Source organism: Sphaeramia orbicularis, chromosome 14 (assembly GCF_902148855.1).
Source record: "Sphaeramia orbicularis chromosome 14, fSphaOr1.1, whole genome shotgun sequence".
Lineage (NCBI taxonomy): Eukaryota > Metazoa > Chordata > Actinopteri > Kurtiformes > Apogonidae > Sphaeramia > Sphaeramia orbicularis.
Window position 1 is genome coordinate 34,112,168 of NC_043970.1, and position 18,528 is coordinate 34,130,695.

General features: G+C 38.3%; 4 protein-coding genes across 4 annotated transcripts; 2 read left to right on the plus strand and 2 right to left on the minus strand.

The window, feature by feature from the left end:
• Positions 1-1,404: 1,404 nt before the first annotated feature.
• LOC115433241 (claudin-4-like) lies at positions 1,405-2,226 on the minus strand. The gene has a single exon (XM_030154547.1). The coding sequence runs from the start codon at positions 2,115-2,117 to the stop codon at positions 1,482-1,484; it is 636 nt and encodes a 211-aa protein (XP_030010407.1). The 5' UTR covers positions 2,118-2,226; the 3' UTR covers positions 1,405-1,481.
• A 917-nt stretch (positions 2,227-3,143) lies between these two features.
• LOC115433240 (claudin-4-like) lies at positions 3,144-4,270 on the minus strand. Its single transcript, XM_030154546.1, has one exon. The coding sequence runs from the start codon at positions 4,159-4,161 to the stop codon at positions 3,517-3,519; it is 645 nt and encodes a 214-aa protein (XP_030010406.1). The 5' UTR covers positions 4,162-4,270; the 3' UTR covers positions 3,144-3,516.
• Positions 4,271-10,479: 6,209 nt separating this feature from the next.
• Positions 10,480-12,084, plus strand: LOC115432440 (claudin-4-like). Its single transcript, XM_030153281.1, has one exon. The coding sequence runs from the start codon at positions 10,692-10,694 to the stop codon at positions 11,361-11,363; it is 672 nt and encodes a 223-aa protein (XP_030009141.1). The 5' UTR covers positions 10,480-10,691; the 3' UTR covers positions 11,364-12,084.
• Positions 12,085-16,208: 4,124 nt separating this feature from the next.
• Positions 16,209-18,072, plus strand: LOC115432688 (claudin-3-like). Its single transcript, XM_030153599.1, has one exon. It carries the CDS (start codon positions 16,344-16,346, stop codon positions 16,989-16,991), a length of 648 nt encoding a protein of 215 aa, XP_030009459.1. The 5' UTR covers positions 16,209-16,343; the 3' UTR covers positions 16,992-18,072.
• The last annotated feature ends 456 nt before the right edge of the window (positions 18,073-18,528 follow it).

The following is an 18,528-nucleotide window of genomic DNA, read 5'->3' on the forward strand; positions in this document are numbered from 1 at the left end:
TTTGCTTGTCCATTTGGCTTCAATTCAAAATGTCTGTAAACAAAAAGAAAACCATTTAAAAGAACTAAGATATTTCATCCTGACAAGACTTGGCAGATGTGCTCTTACTGGAACAAGTGTAAATATCCATTCTTTGAGGATATTACACAGTTTCTTAGCAACATGTATTCAAGCATACGCAGTGCGCTGTTGTCTGTAACTGTGACATCTATTTTACTTTGACAGAAACTGTAAATTTCTGTCTTAGTACAAGGGCAGTCGGTTACAGCAGGGCAAACATTTCAAGCAGATACAGTAAATTCCCAGGAGTCGACTTCTTTGAATTCCTGAATACTTATATCATTCAGGACATTTTCTTCTCACTGATGTTGGTGAGAAGTTCAGTTTTAGTTGTATTACAGTGTGTCTGTGTGAGCAAGGTGAAAACAAGACAGAAGTCACAGAGTAAACAATAAACCTTTTTTATCAACATGCAATTATACAGTTAAATCAAAAGTGCGCATTACAATTGCTTGGGTTTTACAAAGGTCTCTTTTGATTAAGGAAACAATCTACAAAAACATGACATACAAATTTTGTTTACACATGTATGGCATGACTTCATTCAGTTTATATCTACATAAAGAACAGATAGAAAGCACTCCATCTGAAAAAAAAACAAGCAAGAAATCACCACAAAATAAAGAGTCAGCTGCCACACATTTAATGCTTTTTTGCTTTAATGACAAATGGGAGCTAAACTCGAACACAGTCACCTTTTTTTTTTTTAGTTTTTGTAGCCTTATAAAAAACATTATGCTCAACATAACTTGTAACTAACTAAACTGAAGTCATTGAAAATCTGAAGGTACTTTGTGCTACAGCTTCAGCCAAAGCAGTTGAATTTGAGCAAGGTGAACTGGAGACAGAAATCACAAGTAGTTCAAAGAATGAAAACAAAAAGAAGCCTCATCTTTTGATCATTATGCAAATATGAAAATTAATTTTAAAAAGTACACAATACAAATGCTTGGGTTTTAAAAAAGACATAGCATTATGGAAATGAATCCACCCATACTTTTAGAGTAATTTAATAAAAAGAAATGACTGTGGAAATACATTCTGGAACAATAAGAAATAGGAATATTTCAGGTATTCAGTCATTATATTCATAGTGGTGGTGAGTTCAAGTTGTCAACAATGGCAATTTATAAACCATGGCAAGATTAAATAGATAAAAAAGACATGCAAATAAATCTCCACCATCTTGATAAAGGTTTTTTTCTTATGCTAAATGTAACTTCAAAACAATCAGTCCAATCTAAAGGGGGATTGTTTCCTCATCATGTAAAAGCAAAGTGAAATGAAAAAGGTTTTATCTTGATTTTGAAGGTTTAGGAATAAGCACCTTCATGAGCAAAACCTTTTTGCATGCATTGTAACAATATTCAACTGTACTTGTGTAAAATATGACAACTATGTTACAGCTCCAGCCGAAGCACTCACACATAGTCCGCATGTGCGGACACGGTTCTTGGAGAGCTGAATTTTGCCGGTACATAGGGTCTGCCATCCTTCGGGGGGCAGTTGTTGCAGAGCAGGCCTCCCCCCAGCAGCAGCAGCCCAGAGGCACCCCAGCCGATGTAGAGCGCAGCCCCGAGCTCCCTCCTCTGAGCGGCGGGCACAATGGGATTATAAAAGTCTCTGATGACTGCGTGAGCTGACCACGACACCGGGATCATGATGAGCAGGGCGGCTATGATGAAGATCACCCCAGACACAATGCATGTTTTGGCTTTGGACGATTCATCCTCCATGCAGTTTGTGCACTTTCCTCCAACAACCGCCATGAGGACCCCAAACACCCCAACAATTACAGAGATGATCACCATGGCCCTGGCCGCCTGCAGGTCCTGAGACAGGGCCAGCATTGAGTCGTAGACTTTACACTGCATCTGGCCCGTGCTCTGGACCACACAGGTCATCCACAATCCTTCCCAGATCACCTGGGCCGTGACAATGTTCGCCCCAACGAAAGCGCTGACTCTCCACATGGGAAGTGCACATGCGATGATAGTGCCCAACCAGCCGATGAAGGCAAGCAGCACACCCATGATCTGAAGGCCCTGAGACGCCATCGTTACACCCCTGCAGCCAGGACTCAGAAACTACACCCGAAAGGAAATATTTTATCCTCAAAAATCTTTATACACCCAACTCCACTTTGAGACAGTGTGGAGAGGTGGTTTCTCGTCTCTGATGTGCTGAAGTCTCACTGTGAGAAGATGATGGCTTCCTGTTGGGGCTCAAACTTTCAGGGTGGAGTTTCTGTGCAGGCAGACAAAAGGGGAAAACTGAGACCTGATACCCACAACCCTTGTTTTCTCTCTGTTCATTGTTCCCACACATACAAGCTTTGTTTCCTCAAGCAATACTTGGCGACCAGTAACAATGGCTCCAGATCCCACCTGTGCTCACACAAACACAAGTAGAGCTTTGAGCAAACACTAGACAAGGGTCAGTCCGTTCAGTTACTTACACCAGGAAGTGGATTTTTATGGAAGAAATCCAATATTCATTCATTCAGCTAATAGATAAAGAGACACGAAGACTTAGAGTTTTACACTATATTTATTATATTAGAATGAATTCACCTAGACTGTGTTGGTGACCCAGTACTATGCAACCTTTACTGATTCATTTTTAATTATTTAATTATTTTTTTATAGTATAGCAAAAATGCAGTCTAAATAGAAACTTACACTAAAAACATCAGGTAGAAGATCAAACACATTTCAATGTTTACTCTGCTAACAAATACAGAATACTCCTTTGAGTCTATTTAAAGTACAAATACCTTTGCCTGTGGGCTAATAGTTTGCTCAAAGACCTGTTTCTAACCACAGTGCAAGGATTGTGTTCCTGCCACACCTATACCTGATCAACAGGAAAGACAACAGGTGCTTCTCAAATGCTTTTCAGGGGATTTTTTCCAGGATGCATCTTGTTTTGATCACAGTATTAGAGTAAATATATATTTATGCATCAATGTGCCCTTAATAAACGCCTGAAGAGTTTGTTTGTGTATTTATGGCTTTGAATAAACTACAGTGGAACACAGATGCTGTTTTAATATATGTGAACAAAAGGACAAGGACAGACAATGACAGATTTGTAAACAAAATATTTATTTACAGTGTTCATCATTTCATAAATCCCAAAAACATAGTTTATAAAAGAAGAATCCACATACAAAAAATGAAGACTGCAGTTACTCTAGGTTAAAAACTTAAAAAAGACTATAGTTCATATAAACAACTGCACATATACAAGAAACTTTAACCTTCCAACTCGGTTGTCTCATTGAGTGTGATTCCTCTCTTGCATTTCATTTACTTCAAAGGCCTCTCATGAGAAGACAAACTCAAGAATACTTTTTTGCTTCTTAATATCTTGAAATACAAACACTCACAACCTAGCAGCACCAGTACATCTGTCCCAGTAAACAGTATCACAGCTGCTTCTTCCACATTTGTTTTAAACATAGTCTTTTGCGGACGCTGGTGCCGAGACATCGGATTTGGCAGCCTTGTACCTGGCTGTGTAAGAGCCTTCATCCTTGGGAGGGCAGTTACAGCAAAGCAGTCCTCCTCCGATCAGCATAAAGGCAGCTGCCCCCCATCCGATGTAGAGTGCAGCCCCCAGCTCCCTCTTCTGAGCGCTGACCAGCAGTGGGTTGTAGAAGTCACGGATGATACTGTGTGCCGTCCAGCAGACTGGGACCAGGCAGAGAATCCCAGCTGCAATGAACACAACCCCAGCTGCGATGCCTACTTTGGTTTTAGATGCAGGATCCTCCACACAGTTGGTGCATTTCCCTCCAGCCACAGCAAGCAGGATAGCCATGATGCCCACCACAATAGAGATGACGGTCAGGGCCCGGGCCGCCTGGAGGTCAGAGCTGAGGGCCAGCATGGAGTCATAGACTTTACACTGCATCTGGCCTGTGCTCTGGATCACACAATTCATCCAAATTCCTTCCCAGGTCGTCTGCGAGGTGACAATGTTGCTGCCAATGAAGGCAGTGACCTTCCACATGGGAATGGCACACACAATAATAGCACCAATCCATCCCAGGATCCCCAGGGCCGTGCCCAGCATTTGTAGCCCAGCAGACACCATTGTCAAATCTTCCTTTGCTGTTTGAGTTCCTGCAAATGAAATGTCTTTATTTTTCTTGTTCTGTGAAAGAGTCAAGTCCTCTGTTTTAGTCAGGTGAATTATGGGAGAGGATTCAGGGAGCAGGTAGATATGATCTCCTCTTTGAAGGAGGCGGGGCAAAGAGGGAAAGCAACAGTACACCATCATCAGTACTTGCTCTGCAGGCCCACCCCCAGCCTGTTTACCCTCCCCCAAGTGATCTGGCTCACTTTAACAAAAGAAAAAGTAAGATAATCTTCTAAATATTTCACCTCAAACAAAACACAATATACTTGAAATGTGTACATTTAATTTATAATGGTGACTTTTTTTTTTCTCCATTTCTTTGCATCCCTCCTTTTCATTTCCGTTCCGCCATCTCGAGTTTCACCTTGAGCGTCAGGAAGGTGTGGTGATTGATGATTCAGTCTGCTTTGAATGACAAAACCTCAGTCAGAAGTGTCAGGATGACCAAATATGGTCTTCTCCTTTGTGACTTTGCTTAACAGCATTTTAATAGACTATGTGTGATGTAATGCAGAAGTCACAGGAAACAATTAAACTGTCTTTACAGTGGAAGAAAAAAAAACAAAACACTTTGTTTAAGTTACATAAGGACGAATGACAAAACTGAATATTAAACATATGAAATATAGAAAGTTTGAATGTACATTGAATTAAAATGACTTCACAAACCCTGAAATATGCTGTCGAAATAAAAATCAAAGTAAACTTGAAAATTACTGGTTTCGTTTTTTAATTTGGAATTTCCTGTACTTTACCTTTTTCTTTGTTGCAGTGTAATATATTACTGCAGGCATTATAATGCACATATGGTGTCATAAGTTAGTGAGTCTGACACTGGTAGTTTTCCCAGTTTTGCTTGGTATTACACACTGTTGAAGACAGATAGTGAGGAATGCGAGGATTTTCACAGGAAAAAATAACTTGAAACTTTTACATAGAAGTCCTCAGTTTCCTGACGGTCTTCCAAAAGGATCAATAAAGTTTAATCTAATCTAATCTAATCTAATCTAATCTAATCTAATCTAATCTAATCTAATTTAAGTACAGGCTGTTGTCATGGATGCAGACAACTAAGGCAGGTGTTAGCCTATGTAGTCTGCTAACATCAACCAAAACTTCATATAAGCACATGACATTTTGCAAATCCAACATATTGAACCTTGAATTCTGCAAAAGGAACATGTACTCTCTATAAGGTATTTTGTGCCCAGTGCCATTCAATACTTTAAAGAGTACTGAAGGATAATTTATCAGTCTCAAGGCACAGCACAAAGGCTAAAAATATGTTTTTCATTGTCAAATTCTTGTAAATATGTTTTAAGGACATACGAAGTCTTGTGACGAAATCCACTTCAATGTAACCATTCTTGTTTTGCTATTGTGAAAGACAATGAAATGCCTGAAAGCAACTAATGGAATTGGCTTGAAGCAAAATAAATGGATGAGAAATGAAGAGAGCATGTGAAATAGTGGTTGAGGTCACTTTGAGAGGGGCCCTGTTATTTTCATTCCGTGTGTGTTCTTTGGATCAGACTGAAGGCTGATTGTAAGTGTGCACAAATAGACGTATTTTGTTCTGGAAGTTCACAGGAAAGGGGTTTGCATTTTATGTGGAGGAGGTGCAGGCAGAGCAGGGATAAGTAAGAAAAAAATGGGGTCAGTGTAAGTACAAGTGAATTAAAATACGACTCATCTGACAGGTCAGGATTTTACAACTCATATATGTTGTAATGCTCATATTAAAGTACAACGTTGAACTCTCTGAAGTGTGGTCTATCCATCTGTCATCCTCTGATCTGCCCAAAGGGGGGCAGCAGCCTCTGTCTTCAAAACACTTCCATCATTTTACTTTTCCTTTGAGGTGTGGGTGTGCTTGTGTGGAGAGTATTTCTTACAATTTGCCCTTATTTTATCTGGAACTGTTTACAAAGATATTCAAGTCACACAGGAAATAGATACGATTGGGACACAGACACAAAGAAATCCTTCTTTTATAAGTAAAGAAAAAGTCCTGTTTCTACGTAGTTTGTTGGTTTGGCTTGAATTTTGCTTTGTATATAGGCTATATACTATCTCATCAAATATCTAACCAGAAGGGCTAAAGGTGAAGAGAGAAAAGTTTTGAGACTACGACATTACCCAGTGTTCAAACATCTTTAAACTGCAGTTCCTGTGCGCCCATAAATCTCTCTGAAGCCGTTAAATCCAAGGCTCCCTGTGTCTTTCAAAGGACTCATTACTTAGTAACTGAGAGTAATGTTATGGAGCACAATCGCCTCCAATCAGTGACCAGTAAAAAAGAGTTCAGTGGAAGTCCCCATTTTAATGTGAAATGAAAATAAAAAGCAGGTGATGGGTCAGTGGTGTGTGACGTGAATAAAATGTTGATATTGCCACAATAGCCCCATACAGAGAGAGATGGTAATTAAAGTAAAGACAGTGTCACATTTATGAGGTCAGCAGTTTCTATGGCATTAAACAACCACAGACAGGCACGTTTTAGAAACTCCTATTTTTATATGATGTCTTTTTAATCATGACAGAGTAATCAAACAAGATTCAGGAAGTTGATAACAATACAGATCATATAAAGTTTAATTTTGCTACATGAGTATGTTACTTATTAGTTTTAAAATGTAATTTTAGGACTTCATTCCTCAATATTATGTTTTGGTCTGGAGGAATATTTTATGAGTTTTATCATCTCCGGATTTAGGCTACTGGCATACTTCTGCTAATGTTTGAAGCACTTGTCCCTATTGGCAAAAAAACAATCAGATAAGTCCAGTGATGTACACACTTAAGTCCTCGGGGACACTGTCTCTGCAATCAAGTTGGATTTGATGATGGATCGTTTGTGTGTTTTCTCCTCAGTTGAGAGGAGATACAGCTGAGCACTCCCACACATCCACACCTCCACAGTAAACAACAAGGAAGCAGATAATCCTTCAGTTAACCGAAACTCATTTATCAACTCTTGTGAGAAATGGCGTCATTCACAGAGAAGAGAAACTCCTTAAACTGACTAAATCTACTGCCATGGAATGATATCTGTGGAGCAGTTGGTAGCACTAACATAACTACAGTATATCAGAACTTTAATATTCACCACAGCAGGTCTCTGACCTCAAAACTGACATATATCTCTTCTTAGTCTATATTTTTCATAAACAGAAGAGCTGAAACATCAGTGTTAAGTTTTATGTTATCAAACAGCCTTCAAACTTCAAATATGAGGCAAACTTCACAATGTTAGCTAGTATGGTTAAAGTCATAGTAGGTTATGATTGTGTCAAATTAATCAACAATAAAACATTGTATATGTGTGTTATTAATTATGGTGCTTTATTTACAAATGCTGTTAAAGCTAAGTTTGATGATCTTTCACATGTATATCTGATTTGTATTTTATTAGTAATTACATGAGGTACAGTCATTTAAAATTAGAAACCAAACACTGAACATCAGCTCCTTTGATATTGTTTACAGCTCATACATCCTTTAATGGGTCACTGCTTAAATGAATTTCCAGCAGACAAACAAAATAAACCCCACTAAATGCTAAATGCTGTGCACCAAACTCCAGACTATAGTGACTAGGACGGACATTCAGGCCACATTCAGCGGTTATAACCTCATTTGTGGTCCTGCAAAGAGACTGAATATTGGACTTGTGAACTCCAAGTCAGTCAGTTGTGTAAATCAGGCACTGTTGCACATTAGCTATAACAATATAACAAGGAAGGTGATTACATATCAGTATTGTGAGTGTCTGAGCATCTATCTGTCCAAAACCAAAACCAAATGCTAGCCACTATGCTATATCCAGCCATTTCATATTTGTTGTTGTAAGATTGCGATAGTCATATTTGATTTGTTGATTGTTTCCTAAACCTAAAGATAATCTCCTATTTATTGACTGTCTTTTATCTGGTGTTATCTTATCGTGGTCATTCTTTGGCAAACATGTTTCACCAATATCAAAGTATAATTGTGTGTGCATGTATAGAAGTGTGTCAGCAGGCAGTTATATAACAGTCCGCATGCACACAGCATTTTTGATGTAGTTTATAGATCAAATCATCGTAAACAAGTGGTGCCAGGCACAACAAACCCCGCCCCCCGCACATATTATGTCCTTTATAGGTAAATGAGAAGATTTTAAAAATTTACCAAAAAAAATTTAAGTTTGACTTACTGTACCCAAAATGTAATGAGGTCCATTCTGGGTCACTGGCAGTCTATAAAGTCAATTTGGTATGAATTCAACCAATTTTTTTGCTGCTACAGACATGAGAATTTTCACCCATTATAAGCAAATGGGGAAAAAACAAGATTTTTAAAATTCATTAAAAAAATTTAAACTTTGACCTATTTTTCCCCAAAATGTAATGACATTTATTCTGGGTCACTTTCAATCTATAAACCACATTTGGTAAGAATTCACACAATTGCTGCTACCTACATTTGCAATTTCACCCATTATATGTAAATGGGGAAGAAAAAAAAAAGATTTGAAAAATTCATAAAAATGTTAAACTTTGACCTACTGTTCCCAAAATATAATGAGATCTATTCTGGGTCACTGGCAATCTATAAACCAAATTTGGTATACATTCAACCAATAGGTTTGCTGCTAGAGTGTTAACAAACAAAGAAACAAACAAACAAAGAAACAAACCGAACCAAAAACTATACCCCTTTCCTCCCCTTCGGGGGTGGGGTAATAAAGTCATAAAGTCATTTAATTTACATGCAGTTGGAAATAATGCTCAATGTTAAACATTTGACCTGCTTCAGGGACAAGCTTTATGATCACTCTGCTGTTCCGAAAGGTAGCTGAATATTTGGTTAATACTTCACTTGATAACACAAAAGATAATACTTTTAAAAAGACTTCAAGGCTTCTTAAAGTTTGGATAACGATTTCCTTATTTACTATTTTTATCTTTACTCTTGTGTGTACCAACCAACTATCAGCAACACGGACAATCCTATCATGGAAGGATGCTGCCAGTGCAGAAATGAAAACTACTAAACTTTTTTGTTTTTTTTCACATAATGTGCTATTTTCAGTTGGTCAGTTTCCTTTAGCAGCTATCAGGCACACATTTTCAAATGAGCTGACAGAGACCAAAATCTAAACTAATAAAAAAAGAGCAAAGGAACAAATTCTGTCCATGTTTACTTAGCCTCATGCGCGTCGATCTTGTAAAACAGCCAAATTTTCCTAGTATGCCAAATCAAGGAATGTCTATGTGTTTGGTTCAACCCAACATAAGTGTCCCTGTTGCATAAAATAATCCACATACACAACACCACATGTTTATCTTTTGACAGTGAAAGTATAATGAGTCAGTGTTGGAAGATATTGAGAGAAAAAATCCTTGGTTTTAGGGTTTTCATGGTGTTTTTCATCTTATCTCGTTACATTAGTGATGAGTGGCTTCGAGTCCAGTAGAACAAATTAGGAAAGGGGTTTTCATTATAGTTTCAGTCATAAATACCCTTGGACATAATTTTAAGCCTAAAGAGAATTTAATAGGTTTGCAGGGGCCATCTTTACATCTATAAAATATATTCTTATATAGCTTTCCTAGTTTTCCATTAACTCAAACATGACTGTATGATTACCCACGCATTGTGTGACCCAGCTGGGATTATTTGTTCTACAACAATAAAAACTGTACAACCTTGTTTTTCTCAAACCTATAAAAACATCATAAAATATTAACAAAATGATAGAAAGAAAATGTCAAATATGCATTCACAATGTGTAGACCTGTTGACTTTATTTTCTCTATCGCTCTCTAACAGTCACATGCTAAGCAAACAATACACACACACATTTATGGGAATCCATGTTTGTATCCACCACAGTCTCATGTGGTCACCTATCAACCACATAACAAGCTCTGCCTTGGCCACTTATTACCTACTGACAGCAATAAAACAGACACACCCAGAGCTACCATGGGCAAAAGGTTAAACCATAAAATTACTCTCCATTTGAAAGAAGCACACAAATGTGCACTGACACACACCCAGGTGGTAAATGAGGCCAATGCCCAGGACTTACCTGATTGGCTTGGTTTAGCAAGTGATGTCACCTCTTAGGACGGCCCGACCACCTTGTAATAAAACGATGCACAGATAAGCGTGATCGACTCCTTAAGAGCAGCAGAAAAACATCACATCTGAGCGGGCACGTACACAGGGTAGCTGACGTGTTGGTGGACGAAGCACAGCGTGACAAGTCAGCACTTCGGGAGTCAGGTGCTGTGGCTACGGCTTGTTGACGAATCATACCTGGAAGGAAAGAGAAGAAACGGTTTGAGACAGCAGTCTCAACAAGGTTCTCCGACATTTTCTTGGGAAATAGCACAAGTAAAGAAAGGTAAACCGAAACTGAACTGAAAAAGAAGGAACGAAGGACAACCAGAAACACAGTGTCTCTGTGGAGAAGAGGCCTATCTGAGTACACAATGGTTTCTTTAGGACTTGAACTGGTTGGAGTCACTCTGTCGGTGCTCGGTTGGCTGCTGAGCATTGTCAGCTGTGCCCTGCCAATGTGGAGGGTCTCCGCCTTCATTGGCGCCAACATAGTCACAGCTCAGGTGTACTGGGAGGGTCTGTGGATGAACTGTGTGTTTCAGAGCACTGGCCAGATGCAGTGTAAGGTCTACGACTCCATGCTGGCCTTACCTCAGGACCTGCAGGCTGCCCGAGCGCTCACTGTCGTCTCCATCATCGTGGGGGTGGTAGCTCTCCTCATTGCCACGGTGGGAGCAAAATGCACCAACTGCATCGAGGAAGAGGGTGTTAAAGCCAGGGTGATGGCAGCCTCTGGTGGGGCATTCATCGCAGCAGCTTTGGCGCAGATTGTGCCTGTTTCCTGGTCAGCACACACCATCGTTGTTGAGTTTTATAGTCCTGTCATCCCCTCCGGCCAGAAGATGGAGATTGGTGCGGCGCTGTATCTCGGCTGGGCTGCTGCGGCGCTACTGTTGATTGGGGGGTCCATCCTGTGCTGCAGTTGCCCTCCACAAGAGGATAAACCTGCCAGATATAGCATCCATCCTCAGAGCCGCATTGCATACTCAGCCGCTCCAAGGTCCACAGCCCAAAGCTCCTACAACAGAAGGGACTACGTGTGAGGAAAGACCAAGAATGGACAACACACTTTCCAATGTATCGTGTTTGTTTGAACATTATCATGAAATCTGTTCAGACACAGAGCCAAATAAGAAACCTCAGTTGCTCACCACAAATATGCAGAGAGCTAATCCAGCTGTTGTGGGGAAGTTCCTTGTGAACATGTAGGACCAAAAGCTTTTTGATACTATGTAAAAATAGATTTGGATGTGCTTTAGAGTTGTTTTATGACACTGTTTACAATTACCATTGGTCAAAAGCAGTCATAACCTTTTAAAATACAAGACCAAATATGGTAAGAAAAGTTTAAAGGCCTGAGTAAAAGTCATATTTTATATATTTATTATTATGATATTTGGATCCATTAAGCCTGTTCATCATTGTACCAATCAGTGTATATTAAGCATCATTCTGTTAATTATTGTGTAGTAAATAGGGACACTGAATATACTGACTTTATGAACTTCCTTTTTTTCCCTAGTGGAATGATGTATTTTCTTGTCATGATCACATACAAAGTCACATGTGAAATATTATACAACTGAGTGAAATGGAGTCCAATGTACGGCTCCAAAGTAAGGTCAAAATGGCGTAAGGGACTACAGAGAGTATGAAGGACGTAAAGTAAAATCAACATTTTATTGGGTTTGTGGATAGACTTTCATTATTTGTTCCAATTCTGTCATATTATTTTCTACAAAGTTTGAAGCTTTCCTTTTTTATATGCTGTGTATATATATATATATATATATATATATATATATATATATATATATATATATATATATATATATATATGCATGCTTTAACTTACAGTATGTGTGTGTCAAATTAATTTTCATGTTTTCCTCTGATTGAAAACATCCTACTGTACTGCAAATGATTTTAATAACAAAGCAATAAAGATTTTTTTTTACAGTGAAACACTAATTTTGCCTAATTTATACTGTTGCACTGTCCCCATATTTTTAAATACAAGAAAAATATGAAACATAATAAGTGACAATACAAAATCTCATTTTGAGCAAGTTTGAGTGAGATAATGTGTAAATACTATATATTAAAAAAAAAAAAAGGTTTAAATAATGGATATACTGTCCTTAGTTTAGGGTCAATATAACATTTCTAAAACAGTATGAAGCATTTTGCATGTTTATGAAAAATTTTAGTCACTTCAAAACATGACAGCCGCTTGTACTGAAATCTCACGCAAAGGGAAGTGTTATTTATATCTGTGTGTGTGTGTGTGTTTGTATGCGTGTGTGTGTATGTGTGTGTGTGTGTGTGCGTGCGTGTGTGTGTGTCTGTTGTAAGTATCTGGGCCACAGATACCAACTTTTTTCCTGTTTTGAATAGTCAAATTGTTCCTCTCCGTTTCGATAGGTGTATACAGGAAGATCTGTGTGTTAGTTCTGCACCCAGAACATTATAGGCCTCATATGACCTGTTTCTGTCACCCAAACAATCTAGATGATACTATTAATGATGTACTTTGTGTTTAATAAGAGACCCTTCAAATTTATAATTCCACATTTAAAACTTAGTCATTCCATAATATTAACCTACATGATTTAACATAGTAAACAAACTCTGTGTCCATACTGACAACAACTTGTTTTTGTTCAACAGCAGCTGTTCAAAACAGATGGGTTTGATAGAGAACAACCTACCGATTTCAGCTGTTATCTCTTCTATGAATATAAAAACTGATGTTGTTACATAAATAGCCACAACTAACTCATGAAGACGAACATGATGAAATGACAAACACAACTGCCCCACTGTTTAGCCCACAGCTTTGTTTTTGTATGTACTTTTTTTTCTCACAGCAACAAAAATAATTCATTTCTGCAGCAAGCAATAACAGATTAATTGTATGTGATGTGCTAACCACACCTGATCCAGGAGCTTGATATTCTTTAAATGAGATCTGTATGTTTTCAATGTTTTGAGCTGTTACTTAAGGCCATGTGTAGGTAGAATATTTTTCATTTGAACCCATGAGTTTTACATTTACAGGTGCTTCAAAACTGCAAAAACATTTTTAAAAATTTAGCACATGTAGCTTTCTGCATTTGCAAAGTGGGTGAATTTTGTATCCTGGTATAAATATGACCAGGTTCAGTTAATTCACCCTTATGCATTCAGACATGTGACTTTAAAGGCAAATATGTGCTATTTAGAAATCAATTTTTTAATTAGAGGAAAGCCTTCGTTTTCTAGATATTAAAAGAAATTTCTAATCAAATATTTGAAACAAAATGTCAGCAACAATAAAACTCAATTGTTTTAGTTTTTGAATGATCTGTATCTTTTAGAATTGTTTGGTTAGAGTAGTAAGTTTAGCCAGACAGATCTCAATAAATAGCGTTGGATGTCATGCCAGTTTTTATGGCATTTGGTGTGCTATACCTAAATGTTTTTGACCGTTTGCGTGTTATTAAACGCAATTTAATCGTGAGTCAATGTATACCATGATCTGTGGTTCACATAACCATACACTGTAAGCCCAAACTTTGTATTTACTAAAATGCTCAATTACAATGTACTTAAATGATTTAAGTTTTATTACATTACTATAAAATGTTAAGTATATTCTACTTATTTGTAAACACAGTTGAGAGTACGAAAAAGTTTAAGTTGAATGGATTTAAATCACTAGGTTTTAGTCATGACCACACCTTTTTATCTCTACATTGCATTGTGGGTATTGGGCATGTTGTTGAAAATGTGTCCTTTTTATGTGCAGGAGTTCAGCGGGGTTGTGGTGTTAATGTTAATTTTGACTTAATGTGTGTATGGCAATGTATACTGGTCTTTTTGTGTTTGTTTTTGTATTTTTGTAGAGTTGCACCATGAGTGAGAGCCATAGGCTGAACAATGGCTCTCCTGTTCATCTCCAATTGTGTTGAAGTAGATTACATGTTGAAACCTTGCCAAATAAAAAATGCAGACCACACCGGCAAATTGCAGTGAGTTGTTTTCCTACTTAACTTCTACCGAAGTTACAGGATATGAATTTAAACAATTATAAAAAGTAATGTATTTTGCAAAAGATTCAAATTTAAACTAACTTGGATATGTGTGCAATGACCTGATGATATTAAGCTAATGATTATACAAAGCAACAGAAATTGGAACAAATTTTAAGTTAAATTAACTTGGAATTTAGTGTGTTGTACTTAAAATAGCAATTCCATTCAAATCAAGCATTTAAGTTTAATACACTCAAGTTTTCATTACTTAAATTTTTTAAGGTAACCGGTTTACTCACATTTTTAAAGTAAACTCAACTTATCTGGTTTTACAGTGTAACCCTAACCCTAACCTTCAGTGGGTGGTATTTGACGCATTGATTCAGGTTGGACAGGGGGCTAATAACGGCATGAACATACATGCGGAAAGCTTACAATGCATACAGATAACACAGCAATTAAAAGTGGCGTGTACATTTATGCGAGTCATGATATCACATTGGTTTAACCGATACTGGGACGATCACACTGTCTGTAAACTGAAGGTGTTTGACAATTGGCCTATAATGTTTACTCTCAGGCCATATTTGTTCTGGGTGCAGTTTTTCCAGTTTCCAGCTGAGCTTTGGGATTGTTTTCCTAACAGTGAATTATGTCTGTTAAAGAAAGCAACATGTTTGGAAGCAGAGAGAAACCAAATTAGAAGAGCTCTTCTTATATTCTGAGTGTGGATTTACAGTGTGTGCTTGTTGGTGTTTCTATGCTTACCCACAACAAACTATTCGGTAGCCAGAGGGAGAAGCTGCATCTCTGTTCTCTGCTGTGAAAATGAGTCAGCGAACATGTTCGTTATATAGGAACTCAGTCAGGTAACACATTCCAGGATGTCTTTATCCACAGGGCAGGAGGGTTTACAGAATGTTTCAAGTTTGAGTATGAGGATTATCAACTTGAGTTACCAGATCTTAAGTTAGATTAACACCTATGGTTTTTTAGATCCATTCTAGTGGCACATTTGATGTTTTCCTGTCTCTACGTGTCTTTTGTTTTTATGAAAAACAAAAGGCTCACTGATTTAAGTGATTGGACTTCCATTACCTCTGTTGAAGAGGTTATGCTTCCGTTACTGCTTGTCTGTCAAGATTATGAGAAAAATACTGCTCCACTTTTTATAGGATGTGGTGGAAGGGCATAGGTCAATGGTACAGTAATCTGTAAGTGTACACTGAGATTTGTCAATACTGTCTCCACTGCAGGAACTAGCCTATCTGTTACTACAATGTTGCTCATAAAATTGAAATAAAATGTTTTGTTTTGTTTGTTTTTTTTACATCTTCTGATAGTGACAATGTGATTTACAGTATTCTTGATGATAAACTGTAACTGGGACTCAGTATGTAATCACTGTACCTGGTCAGAGGTGATTGCTGATGTAAAAAGGAATAATTTTTAGCTAATAAAAACAACAAAACTTGAAAATATTGATCTCATTTGTGTTATTTCTTCATTTTAGGGTTTCGGTATCTACATTTACTTAGATAGATCCCAGAGAAAGCCAGGAGGAAAACATAGCTTTTGAAAAGGGTTAGTTTTTCTTGAATGTTAAAACAGAGTTCTCCAAAATTCCACCAACCACACAAACCCTCCCTCCATCACATCTGCTGCCCCCCCCCCCCTCCTCCTCCTCCTCCTCCTCCTCCTCCTCCCTTTCCTCCCCCTCCTCCTCCTCCACTGTGTGTGCACAGGTGCTGTTTTTGTGAAGACAACCTCTTGCTGACATCACCACTGGGGGACTCCTCCTCCTTCCTCAACTGACTCCCCTGAGGTATAAAGGATCTCTGTTTCCGTGGCAGCATCTCTTAGCTACATCACACCCTCTCATAGGTGCTCACACTTAACAAGAACACCTGAACAACAGAGGAGGAGCTTCTTTACCTGGATCTGAAGTGGTTTTGTTTGCCTCCTACTGAGTTTTGTGTCTGAGAAGAGAAGAGACAATAAGCCAGCATGTCGATGGGTATGGAGATCGTGGGCATTTCCCTTGGAGCCCTAGGTTTCATCATTGCAATAGTGACATGTGCCCTGCCAATGTGGAGGGTTTCAGCCTTCATTGGAGCCAACATCATCACCGCTCAGAACGTCTGGGAGGGTTTATGGATGAACTGTGTCACACAGAGCACAGGCCAGATGCAGTGTAAAGTTTACGACTCCATGCTGGCCTTGCCTTCAGAGCTGCAGGCATCCAGAGCGATGACCATCATCTCCATCATACTGGGGGTGCTCGGCATCATGATCTCTATTGTTGGGGCCAAATGCACCAACTGCATCGAAGACGAGGCATCCAAGGCTAGAGTGATGATTGTGGCAGGAGTCCTCTTTGTCCTTGCTGGCCTTTTGGTCCTCATCCCTGTATCCTGGACTGCCAGCGTCACCATCCGAGATTTCTACAACCCCATTGTGCCATCTGCTACGAAGAGGGAGCTGGGGGCCTCACTCTACATCGGCTGGGGAGCCGCCGCCTTGCTCCTTATTGGTGGAGCGATGCTGTGTGCCAGCTGCCCGCCAAAAGAAAAGAAGTATAAGCCACCAAGAATGGCTTATTCTGCCCCCCGCAGCACCAGCGGTGGAGGATACGACAGGAAGGATTATGTATGAGTGAACAAGGAGGCTGAAAAAATGATCTGGAACATCAGATATTTAAAGTGTATCTTGTTTTTTTGCACATAAGTTCTGTGTGTGTGTTATTCTTGCTGTCTGAAACGATGGGGTGAAACCCACGAAAAGACTCCGAGTTGAAGGGATGTATGTGTAAATATTGATCTCTTTGCTTCATCTGAGGTGTTTATTGCTATAGTTTTAAAACAATTGCTGTGCATTAATTCCTTAAGTGTTTCTTGTTTTAGATCCTTGATTTAATGCCTATTTTCCTATGTAAATTTTGTATTCATTTCTGTGGCATTACGTGTATTTAAGAAAACACCTGCTTTTTCCGTGTGTGCTGCTCTATAATTAGCTTTTGGCTTGCTGGTGTCCTGTTTCACTGAAACTTTCAGTTAAAATGCTGTGTGTCATTTCACTAACAATGACAAGGAAGAGCCAGCTCTCATTTTACATGGATTTGGTTGTGTGATTGTTCAGTGTGTAAGTGAGTGTGCGTGTGTATGTGTGTTTTGCATGTATTATTTGCTTAGGAAAGTTTCTGCTGAGACTGAAACTGTAGATGGCTTCATGATATGGCCTCAGGAAAAAAACTTTTTTTTCTTCCTTACAGTTTCACAGTTTGAGGTCATTTTTTTCAGTTTGGACAAAAAGTTACTGTTAATGTGTAAATTTATTTTGTATTTCTGTAATAAAATGTACTTATATTGTATTTGTAACCCATATATTCTCTGATACTGTGCTTTAAATTGTATCTCTTAATTTTTCCACATTTTGCGTGTTTTCTTTCATGTGAAGTTTTAAACAACTGTTTCAACAACTTTAAAAGACCTGTAAGTGTGTGTTTTGGGTAGATGACACCCTACAATAATAGGATATTTGTTTTCTGATAAGCAGCAGGATGTTACTATGAAGTTACAAATACACTATATGTTTTATTTATCTTCAGTTGCTTTTAATCAGATTTTGACTGTTTAACCACATTATCTCAGATCATATTTACAAATGTTCAACCAACAAATTATTCATAATTCAAAATGTTTTGATTGCTCCAAATTTCAATAAAAGTCACATTAAAAATGAAGTTTCCTTGTACAAGTTGTTTTACATTTTTTAACCCTATTAATATCCCTTAAAATACTTACATCACAAAAATGTGCTACTGGAGCAAATAAGCATCGGTCTAAATCAAACACTGTAAAAAGCTTGACGTTGGGTGGGGCTTAAGGAGGTTCTTTGTTTAACCATGGTTAAAAGCACCTAACCTGAGTCAATTGTGATTTCCAGGTGTGGCAGGTGAGCTTCAGCTGACACAAACCTGATGCGGTATCAGAAATGTTTGTCTTTTGGCTACATCATCGAAACCCGCCAGTAAAGGAAAAAAAAAACAAAAAACGGAATTAACAGTGAAGGCTAGATTGTCCGAGAACCATGCAATAAAAAAAGAGAACACAGAGACATTCAATTAACATTACTCCAAGGTAAATGTCAAGAGGAACAAGGAACAGAAAGCTGTTTCTATTGTTAAGACCAG

Excerpts from the sequence above, each read along its gene's own strand:
- LOC115433241 (XM_030154547.1), bottom strand. The coding sequence starts at position 2,117 with ATGGCGTCTCAGGGCCTTCAGATCATGGGTGTGCTGCTTGCCTTCATC.
- LOC115433240 (XM_030154546.1), bottom strand. The coding sequence starts at position 4,161 with ATGGTGTCTGCTGGGCTACAAATGCTGGGCACGGCCCTGGGGATCCTG.
- LOC115432440 (XM_030153281.1), top strand. The coding sequence starts at position 10,692 with ATGGTTTCTTTAGGACTTGAACTGGTTGGAGTCACTCTGTCGGTGCTC.
- LOC115432688 (XM_030153599.1), top strand. The coding sequence starts at position 16,344 with ATGTCGATGGGTATGGAGATCGTGGGCATTTCCCTTGGAGCCCTAGGT.